Source organism: Etheostoma spectabile, chromosome 14 (genome assembly GCF_008692095.1).
Source record: "Etheostoma spectabile isolate EspeVRDwgs_2016 chromosome 14, UIUC_Espe_1.0, whole genome shotgun sequence".
NCBI classification, from domain to species: Eukaryota; Metazoa; Chordata; class Actinopteri; order Perciformes; family Percidae; genus Etheostoma; species Etheostoma spectabile.
In genome coordinates this window covers 1,818,226-1,834,754 of record NC_045746.1, presented here as the reverse complement: position 1 = coordinate 1,834,754, position 16,529 = coordinate 1,818,226, and the positions used below count along the sequence as shown (strand labels likewise).

The window sequence follows — 16,529 nt, the reverse complement described above, 5'->3', positions numbered from 1 at the left end:
ATGAGCGATTAATCCCTAGTCATTGATTAGTATGTTCAAGCAAAATGCAATATTTGCTGGGTTCTGTTTTACAATGTGAGGATTTAATGTTTTTCCTTTTGCAGCATAATTTATAATTACACGTCTTTGAGTTCGGTGGGGGTAAACAACAGGATATAATCTTTGGCTTTGCAACATTTACAGTTTTTTTTTACCAAACAATTACTTATTAAAAACATTGCTAGATGAAATATTAATAAAAATAATTCTTTGTTGCAGCACTGCATTTTGTCCATATCCACTGCATACATCACAAAATCAGTGGGGATAGCATAAAGAAGATATTGCAATTCCAGGAGATCATTGTGGTAGTGAGCGAGTCCACTGAACCATTATCTCTGTACTAGATCTGGGCGATATGGAGTAAATCAAATATCCCGACATTTTTTGAACAAATACCTCAATGTCATGTCTGCGGCGGGTTTGACTATTGGTGCTTTAACCAAATATTTACACAAGATCAACAGTAATGTGGATAAAATGACTTAATGGGTAAAGGCAAGAATTAAAACTAGTAAGTCACTAGTAAGTCAGGTAAGTTCAGAAAATTTTACCTTACTCTAATGCAGCCTTTAAATAAAGGAAAAGACAACACTTTATTTTTATATTCATTTTACGATATCCAAAATCTAACACGATATCTAGTCTTGTATATTTATGTAATATTGAAATTTTGCCCAGCCCTGCTACTCTGTATACTACCATATAATTTGGCATTCCTGTGGTAGGCTACTACTGTGGTTTGTTTGTAAAGTATGTCTGCATCATGTCACTGAGGGGAAGGAAATCAAATGAATATGACTATACAACACAAAATTTGTGTTGTAATGTCTCCATTACAACTATTTCTGTATTAACAAAAAAGACATACCCCTGACAAGTTCCATCTAACAACCATGTTTTTTGGGATCTATTCACCAGAGCAGTCCGTTCCTTTTGTCATATTGTAGATTTGAAACAAAAATGACAGACACCCCAAAGACAACACTAACATTTCCAAAAGTGAACACAATGAAAAACAAATAAATTATATATGATCATTTAATAATGTTTACAAAAAAGCAAACCCACCCATATGGAATTACTAATCAGAAATACCAAGTATAGTGCACTGGAGGTTACAATCAACACATTTGACAACATTTTATATTAAATACAGTGCAGTCTGACATTTAAAGCGTTGTTGACGGTCAAAGGACTAGAACTTCTAAGACAGACTAATGCTAAAAAAATTGAATTCAAACAACATCAATACAAATTCAATAAGCAGACATTAACTTACTTGGAAGTTTAAAAACACATTCTTACACTAAATATGAATTTTAATGCATCATTTAACAATGTTAAGAATAGTTTATATGGACCCTTCACTTAGTCACATTTTATTAATTTGTATTATTAAAAAAAAGCAAAAAGACTGCCTTTGAAAATGATAATTTCACACCAGTGATTATCCTCTGCTAATGCAATGTCCCCACCGTGCTATTATATTCAATGTCACAGTATTCTCTGTCCCACACCTAGCACACACTTCTCCCTCGAATTACAAACACACAAATATTGCAAATATCTCAACAGTTTCAATAATCAAATTCATGATAAAAAAGGTAAAATAGAAAAAATACAGTTTGTTCAGTAACATTTGGTTGTTCCTCTCATTTGAAGTAGACTAGAACATCTTTCCTGATGATGCCATTTTGATTGAAGAAAAGCATAGAATATACCAGTACTTTACTATATTATAGATATGTGTAAAATGTGGTCACTTTTGGCAATTGTATAAACACAAAAATATTAAATCAACAAAGTTGACAAATATTCATTACCAATTCAAATGACTTACAAAATGCCATACACAACAATAACTGTGATCTTTTTAACGAAGTTAATCAATTTAGTACACCCTAATATTAAAAACAACAACAACACAACAGTTAGGTAGATAAAGTGGTAAAGGTAAAGTGCAAAAAAGTCTAAGTGTAGCATATGTATACTCAATGTGTTGTGGACTAGTTTGGCGCAACCCCTGATGGGACATCCTAAACATGTCCCACAGTGCAAAGCGTCCAAACAATATTAAGTAATTCAAGGTTGGGTGTAGGTCAATGCTCAGGCTAGCATTCAAGAGTTTTTGGTCCAAATGAGGCCATCTTCTTTTTCAAAATCCAGTGCATATAACTTGGTTATTTCGGTCTGTTTAAAATATCTGACATTAAATACAAGACCAATTTTATCCTTGTCAAATAGTATTAAAGATCTGCTACTATACTGTCAGAGTACTAGTAATCAACACCCCAGTTGGCAGGTCTATGGAGCATTCAGCTCATTGGTGTGTTTCGCCTGGGACTCCCCCATAACTTCACATATAAACCCTTGATGCAACTTTTACAACAATTATTCAGTAAATTTCAGTGCATTGGTGGTGCCATAGAAATAAAATGTATTATTTCTATTGATGTATCCTTCACCCTTTTACAGAAGATGTGAATACTCAGTGTTACTGCAGTTTATTGTTTCTTTCCTCCATGGCCATTCATAAATCTGTTCTTCCCAGAAGCTCTCTTACGTCTTGAAGGTTGTAAACTTTTCAATGAATGAGCTGGATGGAGGAATGGACACAACTATGTTTAACATTTTGGATTGAGTTTATGGAAGAGTTGTCACCAATCTGCCTGTTATGAGACTGACCTGTAAAGCCATCTGGGACAAAACCACCCGAGTCGACAACACTGCTGTTGACGCAGTCCTCATTTTGTGGAGGAATTTTCTGTAAACAGAAGGAAGGAAGGAGTATTAAATGAAAACATAAAAAGTGCAGCTCTAAAGATTAACTACACATCAAGCTAGAAATCCCTGACTGTTTAACTGACAGTCAGAAAAGGTGTAAATATATACAATAATGATGGCGTAATTTAATTTAGCTACTTTAGTTTCAGGTTCCTAGTATTGTGCATGGCTCACTGTTACACTGTCATGCCTCACTGGGACACCCGTATAGAAAACAGTCCATGTTATAAGCAACACCTTTGCTTTTTCTACTATGACAACTCAAAGTGTCAGTTTTTGTGGCTTTAACTTTCACAACAAGTCAGCAAAACAACATTTTCATTGGGTTTTAAATTACTCTTAAACATTTTATGAATTCATATTTACTTACTAAAATACATGGTAAGATTTCAATCAGGAAACCAAAGCTGCATCTCACCTTCATTTTATGTTGCTCATACCACATCATCCCATATAAACATAGAAGTGTGAGGAGTGCCTAAAAGAGGATGCAAAAAAAAGTTTGGTTAAAGAAAAAATAGAAAACCTAAAGTTGCATGTGTATTGCAAAACATATACAACATATATAAGCTATTCTGTAGCAATGTTGTATCCAGACTTGCTTTTTGTATGAACAGACTAGCAAGAATGAATATAGCCAAGAGTTTTTAGGTAGTTTGAACGTGCCAAATTCAGTGGGGTACAGTGAATACCACTGGGATAAAATCATTAACAACATCCTTAGAAAGAAACATGCAGCTGGGTCAGCTTTAAAACATGCTTCAGGTCCCTAACACACTTCATAGGGACTGATATCAACTGTTATCAGAAACAACAAGCAGAGGTAAGGCATGATATTGACTTATTTTTCAGTACTTAACTGAAATGGAGTAAACTAAATTAACAGTGATTAGTGTCCCTTCTGAAAAGGTACATTAGAACATTGGAGTGTTATTATATTTGCACAGAAAGTATAGTTGCATAATACGGATGCATCTGTTCTGAACGTACTGAAGTTTTTTTCTTACCAGACACAGTAGCCAAAGGAGCACAGAGCGAATTTGTGTCTTGGAAAACAAGTCATGACCAAATTTCACACAAACAAGAGCCTCAAGGAAAGCAATAGCCCTAAAGGGAAATTAAAACAGCATTAGTTTTTGTTTTTAACAATGGCTCCCTCTCCTGGCAACACCATTTTATTTCAGGAGCTTCTGAAGCTTATCTGAAGATGCATATATCACCTGTGGCATATGAGTCAAAATGCATGTGTGCTTTGTATTTCTCCCCAGTAACAATAACAATAATCCCTCACCATACTACTGTGGAAACAAAATTCAACTGTGAAGGTAACACTTCAGACAAAAGAGCAGCCTCAATGTTACGTATATCCAAACAGAGAGAGCGTGTCTTGTTGCTATGGAAACTAGAGCAGACTGAGGCCATTAGCAGCTTTATGTCTGAGGTTGCATTATAAATTTGAATTGACTCTAAAAAGTAGACTTTAATAAAGCTGAATTTAAAACCTTGCACATTCACTTACGTCACTTAAAATACGCCACATAAACCACTGTTGTGTTTAATGTGTGGATTGCTTTTCAATTTGCTACTTGTGGAACGTATTGTTAAGTTGTAGGTGTGTGAGAACTTGATAGGTTGACATATTTGAATCTATAACATCCCTCGCCTTGCCTGTAGATTAGCCAATAGATTTAAACCATAAACCATACAGCAGGTGCAATGAAAAAAGTGAAAATGTTTTGACAGTTTTGACTTACCCAAACACCCAGCACTGTGTACCAACTCGTTTACACCGAGTGTCTGTCAGGTATGCATAATATTGCCTGAAAAAGTTGAAGACATAATAGAAATGTACAATTTAAGAAACAAAGTAAGGATTTAAGGTTTCAATACAGACTTGATTGTTAGAAAGCATCAGAAACAGCCACCACTTTTCCCTCCAAAAAACTAGACAAAATCTTGTGTATCATGTTTATCGCTGCTCAAAAGGTGTTGTGTAAAAATGTTGTTTTGAAGGTTAAACATACCGTACGGTGGGCGCGGTGATGGCTCCAACGACAAGAATGCGACACCAGCTGAGAGGGTGAGACACCTGGAAGACGAATATGTGCTTGAGGAAGAATGTGTTTAACTCTGTCAGCTGTGAAGATAAAGAATGTAAGACAGACAATTAAAGGATTTATTATGGATACTTTTATTTGAGTAGTGTCAGCAGCAGGATGACATAGTGAAAGGAAAGCATTTCTAGAATATCTGATTCATTAATTAACAACTATAGTCAACAGATGTCTAACATTCCAGAAGTATCTCGCAATCCAGACCATCAGCAGATTCACTACAGTTTTATTCATAGGACATATCTCCCTCCCGTGAAAATGCACCACATGAAAATAATGAACAGACTTTTATGCACTTTCTGCCCAATTAAAGCTTAAGGTACATATCTTCACATGTTTTGGGAGTGCTCTCCTGTTGGTCAGTTCTGGAACATTATTGTATCCAATATTTCCACCTTGATTAATGCTACTGTACCCGTTACTGTAAATGTTTTGATTCTGAATAGACTGGACTTACAGCTGCTAAGAGAATGATTGCATGAATGACGGTTGGAAGCCCCCTCATGACGTATCTATCCGTACATGGACCTTCTTGGATGTCGTGTACATGAAACTGTCGACGGTGCACATCCATGGAGTGCCAAAAGGACTCTGGATACTTGGCGCAGGCTTTTTGAGGTCCGGGCTGTAGCCTTGTGCTACAGCCTTTACTTCAACCTGCTCATGGGATTGGTCCCTTGTCTTGTGTGTGTGTGTTTCTGCATGTATTGTTTTGTCTCCCTCCCTCCAAGCTTTCCTATCTGTGTTTTTTGGCTCTGGGACGCGTTCCATGTCTCAATGTATTGTTTGTATATGTTAATTTTTGAAAATAAAGTAAAAATGTCATCACAAACAATAGTCAACAGATACAGCTCTTATAGCAAGGACAAAGTAACAAATAAGTCAAAGGTCAAAGAATACAGTACCTGCCACAGGATCATAAATAGATAGATGCCAGCTAGCCTCTGGAAGGAGGACTTGGGGTCAAACCAGCGCACATAAGTCCAGCTGGCTGGGGTAAACTGGAGCACGGCTCGTTTTATCTTCCCTGGGGTGGTGTGGATTTCCCTGAACAGAGTACAGTGTGTGCGCGTTTGAGGATGCTGAGATCTATAAACGCATGCAATCTTGCATTGTACAAGCATGCAGCATTCTAGTATCATAAACTAACTACTTTCTGTTCAAACATTCTTCCAGTACTACCTGATTTTGTAGCTGTATCAAAAGAAAACAACATAAAATAGACCTCTAATGACCAATCATACCTTATGGTTTTACATTTTTTAGGCATTTCATAGAGGAAAGAATAGACAAGAGACAAGGGAAAAGAACACAAGCTTCACTGACTTGATGCTAGCCCAGCGGTACGTCCTCATCTCCAGAAACTGGCAGGCGGTCATACCTAGCCAGATGCCTCCTCCATTACACAACAGTATGTCCAGTATCACCTGATCCCACCAGCACTCTGCAAAGTTTGGCAGCAGGTGCATGAAGAACAGCTGTGGGAAAAAAGTAGAGAAAGCGGAGTGAAAATTAAATGTATTTATGTGGTAAAGAGACATAAAGCCTTTTCACATTTCTTTTGACTGTTATTTAAATGATTCTAACAGGTGATTGGCCGCAGGACCCGTGACACAGTTGATTCTGTGATAAATGCATCTTGCATTAAGCTAAATCTATTCAACGATTGGCCGCAGTAAAGGCAACGTCATGTATGTGCAGAAACTCCTGCTCAAACTACTGCTTTGTTATGATGAGTTTCCTCCAAACAAACTACCCCCTGTTGCCTAGGCAGCACAGGCCCAGGTTGAAGCAATTCTGCGCGCCTTTTTTGAGCTATGTCACTACAAACTACAAATAATGCTTTTTTGTGATCAACCTAACAGATTTTAACATGGGAAGATCAAGCCTGACCGCATCTTAAACACCTGAATGTTACCTCAGTGAGCTCCCAGGTAATGCTGATGGTCCAACAGAGGCCGTAGCTGCGGATTAGCAGAGCCTTCATGGCCCAGCCTGCAAAGTGGCCGAATGCAAAGATGTCGAAGTGGCTCAGGATCCGCTCTTGTGTTATCACTGTGCAGTTCACGGCATATTCCTGTAAGGAGAAAGGTGACTGACTTTTTGGAAACACAATGGCAACAAAAGAAAGAAAATTCATAGCTGGAAATCACAAAATGGAATTGCCTCATCCTAAATTTACAATGTTCCAAAAACATAAATATAATATTTTTTTTAAAGAAAGAAAGACAATTAATCTGGAAGTAACAGAGAATTGACAGAGAGGAGCCTTGTTTAGGTCTCGATCCTTCCATCCAGTCTGACATCTTGGAACATCAACCATCCTTACCATGATATCGGCTTCCCGTTTGGCATAGCGCAGATTTGGGTCCAGCCAGTACATCAGTATCTTTATTTGGTCCCAGTTAAGGAAGATGAGGAAGACAAGAAACAGGAAGTACAGCACACTGAGGCCTAGTAAGGACAGGAGAAAGTGAGAATTAAAATGGAGCCAAGCAGAGAAATAAGGTTAATGTGAATGATCCAAAGTGCGTGAGGCGGGCGTGGGTAGACACTCACCAAACACTATTCGCCATATTGCAGGGTGTGGCCTGGTAAAAGGTCCTGATGAAAAAAGCATCTTATCTGTGAGCTTCTTTGGGATTGTTTGACCTTTTCATAGTATAGTGTGAATTTCCCCGGGATTAATAAGGGATTTTGAATATTGAGAAGCAAATTTGACCAAAAAAAAAGACTTAACTCAAGATCCACAAAGGTATTTTGCCTGAGTCACCAACTATAGGTAAGGGTAAATCAATACAGCATAGTATCACGATATTTTCTGTGGCAATTCTGTATCGATCCACAGACGGCAAGTATCAATCTATTGTTATATATGTGTTGGTCAGTTTGTCTGCTTGACCAACCCAGCTTGCAACCCAGTAGTTTGTTGACAAATTTTCCTTTTGCAGACATAATCTGGAAGTTGGAAAAAACATACTAAATTTCAATATATCGCAGAATTTTGCAATATGTTTAAAATCGCAATAATATTGTATCGTGACATAAGTATCAATTATTTTCAAAACAATTATTTTTATAATCGGATGCTTATTCCCAGAATAATCTACTGGTCATTAAAGTCCAAAACTAATAATATTCAATTTAATATCATAAGCAAGAGAAAAACAGCACATCCTCACATTTGAGAAGGTGGAAGGAGAGCATATTTAGCATATGTGCATGAAAAAATGACTTAACTTATTAACTAGTCATCAAAATAGTTTGTTATTCCCACTAATTGTTTCAGAACTACAGTAAACAAGACAAGAAAATAGCATTGCCTGGCACAGCATTTCATGACGGAGCCCATAGTTTAGTTACGTAGCCTACCATCAGGGGCGTCAGAATGGGGGGAAAGGGGGACAGAGTACCCAGACTATGGCAAGCCCCAAAACATGCCAGAATGAATTGCTGTGGATGCTGGGAGGGGCCCATAGAAAATGCCTTTCTACAGGGCCCAGAATCCTGTGCTACGCCCCTGCTTACCATTAGGAAAGGCCAGGACACTGATAACCAGGAAGAAGGAGACAACCACCAATACACCAACTCGGAGGTTGTTGTCAAAGTGCTCATCATCCCTGCAACATCACAGTATTATAAAAGAAAGCGTATGTGGTTTTGTACTCAAAACGTATATTAAACAGCACTTACATAAAATGAGAATAAAATATTCGGTTTTCACACTGTAGTTTACCTTGTAAACGCAAAGTACATGAGGCTGAGTACAGTGACTGTCAGGAGAGTGATGGTGTGTGGCTTATAGAAGAAATCAAGGCAGATATCGTCCACCTGTTGCTCGTTTATCATTCGGAAATATAAGTTATAGTTGACATCATCCTTCCGAGGTGTTCGTGGGGCACCGGCGGCTGCCATGTCGCTGTTGAGGTCTTCTTTACTTGTATTAATTTTGACGGTTAAAACTAGAAGTTGCAAAAGCAGCAAGATGCAAAGAGTGCCCCTTAGGAATTCTGAAGACGGACTCAACCATAGAGCTAAAGGGGGTAATTTTAGTTGAAAGTACACTTTTTAGTATTCACCAAAAACACATAGTAATAACCGCCAATACAATAACATGTTCATGTTATAACTCTTGTCCTATTATTCAATAAAATTCAGCTTTTCAAATTTCCTATCCTCATAAGGATTTTAAACGCCTTTAGTGGGACCCACACACATGTCGTGGTTGTGGTACATCCCACATTGTGACACTTCCGTGAAGTCCTTCCGTTTATTTAGGTTCTCTTACCATCCATGTTGTGTAGCTCCACGTGAAAACTTTGGACGTGCGACACCTTGGTGGAGTATGATAGAGCTGAGTTCAGGATAACATTATTGTGAGTAAAAATATATCGATCTAAAATGATATTTTCCCTTTGGCGCCCAGGCTAAAAGAGGCATTTTAGATAGCATTTGACGCTTACGTAACTATTCATTGATTTAAGCTACAGTCCCGAACTTATGTTTCATATCGTCACCCGCATTAATATAACAAATACAACAATTAAATTATTCTAATTGCCTTTCTGTATATATGAATGATCCTTTGTTTCTTTCTACACGCCACCACACTCACGAACAGCTAAATTAAGTCACGTTAGTCACTCAAAGCATGCATGGAGTTAAAAACAATTATAGCCTATACATAGTGTTATAAAAAGGATAACCTCACAGATATGTGCATGTGTAAGAGCACCTTTACTGCTCGAATATTCTATTAATACAAGTTGGTATGATAATGTCACTGTCCTTGCATTTTCATAAGTAAGGCACTTAAAACCACCTCTGTATTAAAAGTACCTTGTCCATACAATATTGTCTTCCATCGTGGGTTAGATTTAGGGGGTCAGGGTAGGGTTAGGGATTTGTTGTTGTCAACATACTTGTTGAAATTTGAATCTTATTGTAATTAAAGTGTAGTGTTAGTTTGAAAACTATTTCGTAGTTTGTAGAAAGCACTCTCAATGGAGAAGGTCTAGATTGTGCATGATATTGCCACATAATATTGCTTTGATGATACCAACCTCTAAGAAAATGCTATATTTGCTTTATGCTGTATTTTTATTTATTTTTGTTGCAGAATTACCATGGCTTCATCTTGTACGCAGCTGTATCTACAATGCAGAAGTTTTCTTTGTTCCAAGACAGTGGCTTGTACCTGGCAGTATTGCAGTCAAGTTCGTCATTGCATTGCAGTTACGAGTGTTCCCACCAAAATACTAAATGGCTCCTTCATTATCAAGGGGAATTCCACAGCAACTCAGGCAAAACAGAGATGGAAACAACAGATGTCCTGTTACAGTGACTTAGCTGCCACACATCTGACAACTCAGGTTAAAGAAGACAAAGGTGTTGAAGAAACGTCTACAGCTGAAGTTGTACCATATAAGAGCCCCCTGTTGCCAATCAGAGAGGCTCTGCTGGCGACTGAAAGCCAGATGTCATTAGGTACTTAATAGTTTGCTGTTGATGACCATAAAAACCTTTTTTAATTAGCATTAGAATTTGATTCAAGCGTTGTTTCCTCTAGAGAGAGAGAGATAGAGAGAGATGAATATGTTGTTCTGTCTTTCATTTCTTCCTTTACCAGACCTGGATGCTGCTGCTGAGTTTTCAGCATTAGAGGTGATCAGTGATGAAGAAGCTGTCAGTATATCTGTTCCTTCTGCCATACCTCCTGCCTCCACCTCTCTCAGAGACTATGTCGACCAGTCTGAGACACTCAGCAAACTAGTACAGCTAGGTATTGAAACCACAGACTTTCAAAATATTGTTGAAAACAATGGAAATCATATTGACTTGTAAATGGAAACTTATTCAGATTCATTGTGATGTAGGCAATGATCTTAAAATGGTGCCCTAACCCAAATCTGTCTGCAACACATTTGTGATCATTCATAATCTCATTGCAGGTGTACACCTGTGGAAGCTTGAACAAAGGCCCAACGTGGGCTCCATGCTACTGAGGCTAAACTTTAACACAGATGTGGCCCCAAGGCTGCTGTTCCTCAAAGAAATTGGGGTGGAGGACTCTCGCTTTGGCTATATCATCACACACAACCCCTTTATTCTCACTGAGAGTTTGGAAAACCTGCAGTCCAGGTGACACAAAGGGATCTCAGAAACAGAAACATGCCTTTTTATATAAATGTCTTTTATTCTAAGTAAAATCAGTCTGATAATAGAACAGTGTAGGAGTGACAGGTCATGTAATTTTCCTTCTCTTTATTTGCACTTGCCATTAGACTGTCTTAATAATGTTCTCTTTTTTGTTGTTTGCAAAGGGTGAACTATCTCAAGTCAAAGAAGTTTAGTTCTGAGACTGTTGCATCCATGGTGTCCAGAGCTCCTTATCTGCTTAACTTCAGTGTGAAGAGGCTGGACAACAGACTGGGGTTCTATCAGCAGCAACTCAACCTCAGTGCTTCTAGTGTAAGTTCACTGAAGTAGTAAGTCTCATTGAGGAGCTCAATCATTATTGTGTTTATTTATTTGTTCACAAAATACCTTGCCTGTCAGTAGAAAACAAAATGACAAATCAAAGCTGGTTTTATTCCTCTCTTGTTGCTTTCTTCAGACACGGAACATTGTAGCTCGTCTACCTAGATTACTGTGTGGCAGTTTGGAGCCTGTTAAAGAAAATTTGAAGGTATGGAATGACAAAAGACATTATTAGAAAACGTTCTTTGAGTAATCTTATGGCTCTGTGTTTAAATGCTTTTTTTTTTTGTAAATGTGTTCCACAGGTCTGTGAAATAGAGCTTGGCTTCAAAGAAAATGAAATCCAACACATAGTTATTGCTGTCCCAAAGGTACTGACTGCCAATAAAAGGAAGCTAAGCCAAATATTTGACTTCCTCCACAATATCATGAAGGTGCCCCACAACCTGATTGCCAAGTTTCCACAGGTAGATTGACAGCTGGTGGTTGCAGATCTTTAAAACCTTTTTGTATAAAACAAATTTGGAAAGAATATTCTTTTGTATTGTGTCTATATTCACAATAATACCTTGAACATCTGATATATCAATCCCATAGGTCCTCAATTCGAAGTACTTGCGTCTGAGAGAGCGCCACCTTTTCCTTGAGTTCCTTGGAAAAGCTCAGTATGACCCAACCCTGCCCAACTACATCTCCCTGGATCGCCTGGTGTCTTTGCCTGATGAGACTTTTTGCACTGAGTTGGCTTTAGCCACATTGGAAGACTTTTGTTTATTCCAGAAGACACTTTGAATCTACTTAAGGGGATATTTGCAAGGACTTCAGAAAATAAGTGGTCAAGCTCACATAATAAATACTATAATGGCAGATATTAAAGTATTTAAACATATAGAACATCAACTGAGTTTGAAAAATAAAGTTTGCTTTGTTAATGTGATGTTTAATAAATGTACACAATGTATGTCATTTCTGACTGAAATATGTTTTTTTATTTACATTAATTGTCTTGCTAAAGAGACCACACATGTGATGGAAGTGCCTGTAAAACATTTGCAGGGCTGTGTATGAAATGATCATGTCTCATATTGATAACTGCTTGTCATGAGAGTGGATTGTATGGATCAGGTCCCACTTGTGTGTGCTTCAAGTGCTACTTAATACTTCTGAACCACTATATTTTAAAAAGCCACTGATTTTGTCAGACAGCAATTGTTTCAGCAGATATTACATACAAAACATCAAATCAGCATTTACAGTATGATGCATTGTTATGCTGTAGATTGTATCTACCCAATAGTTGCTGGAAAAAAAAATACAGTTTACATGTGAATGCAAGAGGAATGATCAATTAATAAATAGAATTGCATATTACTGAAAGGATTCAGTCTATTGCATAATGGGTAATTTTACTCTACTTGAGGTTTGTTTTGTTGCAATTATTAAACTGGTTATATTTGAAATGCAGAGTTTTTAATTGAGGTATTGTTGCATTATGGTAGTAAAAGATCTGCACTCATGCCACCATTGCACTTTTTTGAAGGACTTCCACTCCACCTTCAAATCAGTCCTAGATCAATCCATAAAAAGCGAACGTTAGTTATTTTACGTCAAATAAAAGATGTATGTTCACTCAATTTATAGATGGATAGACCTATCAAAGAGTTTTCTTAAAGTTACTTTCTAGTTGAGATTTGTATTAACAGTATTCCCGAAGTCCCGAAATAGCTGTAAAACCGTACATTTGCGCAATATCCTGAATACTCTTTACCCATAACGCACCGCGGTCAGTTTAAGAAAAATGGCGTCGAGGGCACCAGGTAAGTTAACGTCGCTCCTTTCTTACATTTTCAGTTGTAAATTAACTCGCTAAATTACGTACTATACTGGTATGGCATTACGCATGTTATACTGTGACACGTATTATTGCGTAATGTTAATTTTATCTGAATGTATATGTCTGTTGGCGCATTTGACTTGTGTGTGTCCTCTAACTTAGCTAGCGTTAGTGTCCCCGTGCTAACTGACGATACTGGGTGACGTTAGTTCAGCGCTAACTACTAGCGCTAATCACAATCAAATATTAGACATTAGACAACTATACACTCGCTCTGCTTGCCCTTTAGTGATTAAACGTTTCCTGATACCTAACCAAATAGCCGTTACGGCGTCCAGCTATCGTTTGGTGTTATGCAACGTTTAACTTTATACTCAACTTGTTAGCTCCTTAGCATTTCAGCTATTGTTGTGTGGGTGTATCTGTCATTTCAATGCACTTAAAGATGATAAATGATCGCAGAAGAGCAAATTATCTGCTGTGTGTCACCCAAAGCCTAATGTCTTTATTAGATAGAATAATTTGGACATAATTAACGACCTGCAAGTTACAGGCTCATCTTTGTATTTGTACTCATGTAGTAGTAACACTGTTGGAACCGTATTCCTTCCCTGCGCATCCGATGGAAACGTAATAATGTGCTCTTCTATATAATCAAATTTGTGCTGGATGACTGATCATGTCTGTATTCCTTGTCATGTCCACAGTAGCGACAGGCAGGCTCCTGCTTGGTGTCCGCAAATGGTATTATAACATGTGTGGCTTCAACAAAATTGGTAAGCCCAAATATATTGGTCAACACATTCAGAGTTTGAAACCTTAACAGTGCTACTCGTTTTGAAGCTACAGTATGTCAGGACTACCCATGAAAACATTGTCTGGGATGAATATGGGCTATTTTATCATTGATTTTCCATTTAACATCTTAATCATTGCATGTTTTCTCTGACAGGTTTAATGCGTGATGACACAATCGTTGAGGATTCAGATGTGAAAGAGGCCCTGAGGAGGCTTCCAGAGGCCCAGTACAATGACAGGATGTTCAGGATCAAGAGAGCCTTGGATCTCTCCATGAAGCAGCAGATCCTCCCTAAAGACCAGTGGACAAAATATGAAGAGGTACATTAAACTAATTGAAATGTGTTTGTTTTTTTTGTTCAGGGTGGATGTGGGGTATAATGTAAGGTATACTGGTGATGTATATTATACTGCATTGTGTACCACCAATCACACAAAGGTAATGGCAAGTATAAAACTGTTGTTATTAAATAGAAAAGAAACAATAAAATTGACGGATATTTACATAAAGTCACCAAAAATGTTAGTCTAGAATGATCTGTGATATTGATATATCCTGATTCATAGTTTCTTTCTTTTTTGCCTTAGGATAACCGATACCTGGCACCCTATCTGGAGGAGGTGATCCGTGAGAAGCAAGAAAGGGAGGAGTGGATGAAGAGATAGATGGTTTCCATCTAAAGCGGTTAATCTTCGTCTTCAGTCAGTGCATGGTTGTCCCCTGGTGTAATATTTAAAATGAGATCTTACCTATATAAATCTGCTCATTAAAAAAAAAATTGTACATTTTGAAAGCTGTGAAAGTGTCCCTTTATGTAATGATAGTAGGCTATTGGATTTGACTTATTAGTATAACAAAATAAACAGTACACAAGTTTACTTGCTAACTTTGGATCTGTCCTATGTTGCAAATATTGACATTTACAAATCCATAATACAAAACTGAAATGAGAATATTGTTATAACAAACATACAATAGATACATATAAGAAAATATCTAGGGCAAACTTCAAGTATCTACCATAACCACTTCAATAGCTACATCTATCTGCACTGCACATCTGGTTGTCTTACAGACTGTAGGAAGCACGGAAGAAAAACATTGATCCTCTGAGACAATGTCGTCAGGAATGGAAGCTATGTATATGATGTAAATACATTATTTCCACAGTGTTGGTCTTCAGTCATTCATAGGAACAGTGCTAGCTTTCTGTACTAGCACTACATTCAAATAATATAGATATCTCATTTGGTATAGCCTAAGAACACAGCCTTTAAAAGAAAATGTCTGCAGGGGTCACTCATTTTCAACAAAGAACATTTCTGAAAAGTATGAAGATTCAGGTCTGCTTTACACACATGTATACACTCACCTAAAGGATTATGAGGAACACCTGTTCCATTTCTCATTAATGCAATTATCTAATCAACCAATCCCATGGTAGTTGCTTCAATGCATTTAGGGGCGTGGTCCTGGTTAAGACAATCTCCTGAACTCCAAACTGAATGTCAGAATGGGAATAAAAAGGTGATTTAAGCAATTTTGAGCATGGCATGGTTGTTGGTGCCAGACTGGCCGGTCTGAGTATTTCACAATCTGCTCAGTTACTGGGATTTACACGCACAACCATTTCTAGGGTTTACAAAGAATGGTGTGGAAAGGGAAAAACATCCAGTATGCGGCAGTCCTGTGGGCGAAAATGCCTTGTTGATGCTAGAGGTCAGAGGAGAATGGGCCGACTGATTCAAGCTGATAGAAGAGCAACTTTGACCGAAATAACCACTCGTTCCGAGGTATGCAGCAAAGCATTTGTGAAGCCACAATACGCACAACCTTGAGGCGGATGGGCTACAACAGCAGAAGACCCCACCGGGTACCACTCATCTCCACTACAAATAGGAAAAAGAGGCTACAATTTGCAAGAGCTCACCAAAATTGGACAGCTGAAGACTGGAAAAATGTTGTAGTCTGATGAGTCTTGATTTCTGTTGAGACATTCAGATGGTAGAGTCAGAATTGGCATAAACAGAATGAGAACATGGATCCCTCATGCCTTGTTACCACTGTGCAGGCGGTGGTGGGTGGTGTAATGGTGTGGGGGTTTTCTCGGCACACTTTAGGCCCCTTAGTCCAATTGGGCATCGTTTAAATGCCACGGCTTACTGAGCCTATTTTGACCATGTCCATCCCTTATGGCCACCATGTACCCATCTCTGATGGCTACTTCCAGCAGGATAATGCCACATGTCACAAAGCTCCAATCATTTCAAATTGGTTTCTTGAACATGACAATGAGTTCACTGTACTAAAATGCACCCACCGTCACCAGATCTCAACCCAATAGAGCATCTTTGGGATGTGGTGGAAGGGGAGCTTTTTGCCCTGGATGTGCATCCCACAAATCTCCATCAATTGCAAGATGCTATCATATCAATATGGGCCAACATTTCTAAAGAATGCTTTCAGCACCTTGTTG

The 16,529-nt window shown here is 38.0% G+C and overlaps 4 protein-coding genes across 4 annotated transcripts in view; 2 read left to right on the top strand and 2 right to left on the bottom strand.

The window, feature by feature from the left end:
• Nucleotides 1–1,070: 1,070 nt before the first annotated feature.
• Nucleotides 1,071–9,062, bottom strand: ptdss1b (phosphatidylserine synthase 1b). Its single transcript, XM_032535624.1, has 13 exons — nucleotides 8,677–9,062; nucleotides 8,469–8,560; nucleotides 7,500–7,544; nucleotides 7,270–7,394; nucleotides 6,859–7,017; nucleotides 6,267–6,418; nucleotides 5,846–5,987; nucleotides 4,851–4,963; nucleotides 4,581–4,646; nucleotides 3,834–3,933; nucleotides 3,245–3,304; nucleotides 2,728–2,806; nucleotides 1,071–2,638 (listed from the first exon to the last, which is right to left on the bottom strand). The coding sequence occupies exons 1-13, from the start codon at nucleotides 8,853–8,855 to the stop codon at nucleotides 2,547–2,549; spliced, it is 1,404 nt and encodes a 467-aa protein (XP_032391515.1). The 5' UTR covers nucleotides 8,856–9,062; the 3' UTR covers nucleotides 1,071–2,546.
• A 110-nt stretch (nucleotides 9,063–9,172) lies between these two features.
• On the top strand, nucleotides 9,173–12,509 carry mterf3 (mitochondrial transcription termination factor 3). The gene is made up of 8 exons (XM_032535625.1): nucleotides 9,173–9,316; nucleotides 10,060–10,427; nucleotides 10,570–10,722; nucleotides 10,892–11,081; nucleotides 11,264–11,411; nucleotides 11,557–11,628; nucleotides 11,726–11,887; nucleotides 12,018–12,509. The coding sequence occupies exons 2-8, from the start codon at nucleotides 10,067–10,069 to the stop codon at nucleotides 12,210–12,212; spliced, it is 1,281 nt and encodes a 426-aa protein (XP_032391516.1). The 5' UTR covers nucleotides 9,173–9,316; nucleotides 10,060–10,066; the 3' UTR covers nucleotides 12,213–12,509.
• Nucleotides 12,510–13,024: 515 nt separating this feature from the next.
• On the top strand, nucleotides 13,025–14,847 carry uqcrb (ubiquinol-cytochrome c reductase binding protein). Its single transcript, XM_032535082.1, has 4 exons — nucleotides 13,025–13,237; nucleotides 13,962–14,030; nucleotides 14,207–14,373; nucleotides 14,641–14,847. The coding sequence occupies exons 1-4, from the start codon at nucleotides 13,219–13,221 to the stop codon at nucleotides 14,716–14,718; spliced, it is 333 nt and encodes a 110-aa protein (XP_032390973.1). The 5' UTR covers nucleotides 13,025–13,218; the 3' UTR covers nucleotides 14,719–14,847.
• Nucleotides 14,848–14,936: 89 nt separating this feature from the next.
• The window catches only part of lrrc14b (leucine rich repeat containing 14B), a 4,451-nt gene continuing 2,858 nt past the window's right edge, over nucleotides 14,937–16,529 (bottom strand). Inside the window, exon 4 of the mRNA XM_032535072.1 lies at nucleotides 14,937–15,418. The gene's annotated coding sequence lies outside the window, so the exon portion shown is untranslated. The remainder of the gene's footprint in view (nucleotides 15,419–16,529) is intronic.

Bases quoted from the DNA above. Each gene is read 5' to 3' on its own strand.
- ptdss1b (XM_032535624.1), bottom strand. From the start codon at position 8,855: ATGGCAGCCGCCGGTGCCCCACGAACACCTCGGAAGGATGATGTCAAC. The intron at 8,561-8,676 runs GTAAACTACAGT...GTGATGTTGCAG, and splicing joins ATGTACTTTGCGTTTACAAG to GGATGATGAGCACTTTGACA. The intron at 3,934-4,580 runs GTAAGTCAAAAC...ATTTCCCTTTAG, and splicing joins ACACAGTGCTGGGTGTTTGG to GGCTATTGCTTTCCTTGAGG.
- uqcrb (XM_032535082.1), top strand. The intron at 14,031-14,206 runs GTAAGCCCAAAT...TTTCTCTGACAG, and splicing joins GTGTGGCTTCAACAAAATTG to GTTTAATGCGTGATGACACA. The intron at 14,374-14,640 runs GTACATTAAACT...TTTTTGCCTTAG, and splicing joins AGTGGACAAAATATGAAGAG to GATAACCGATACCTGGCACC.
- mterf3 (XM_032535625.1), top strand. From the start codon at position 10,067: ATGGCTTCATCTTGTACGCAGCTGTATCTACAATGCAGAAGTTTTCTT. The intron at 11,082-11,263 runs GTGACACAAAGG...TTGTTTGCAAAG, and splicing joins TTGGAAAACCTGCAGTCCAG to GGTGAACTATCTCAAGTCAA. The intron at 11,888-12,017 runs GTAGATTGACAG...TCAATCCCATAG, and splicing joins TGATTGCCAAGTTTCCACAG to GTCCTCAATTCGAAGTACTT.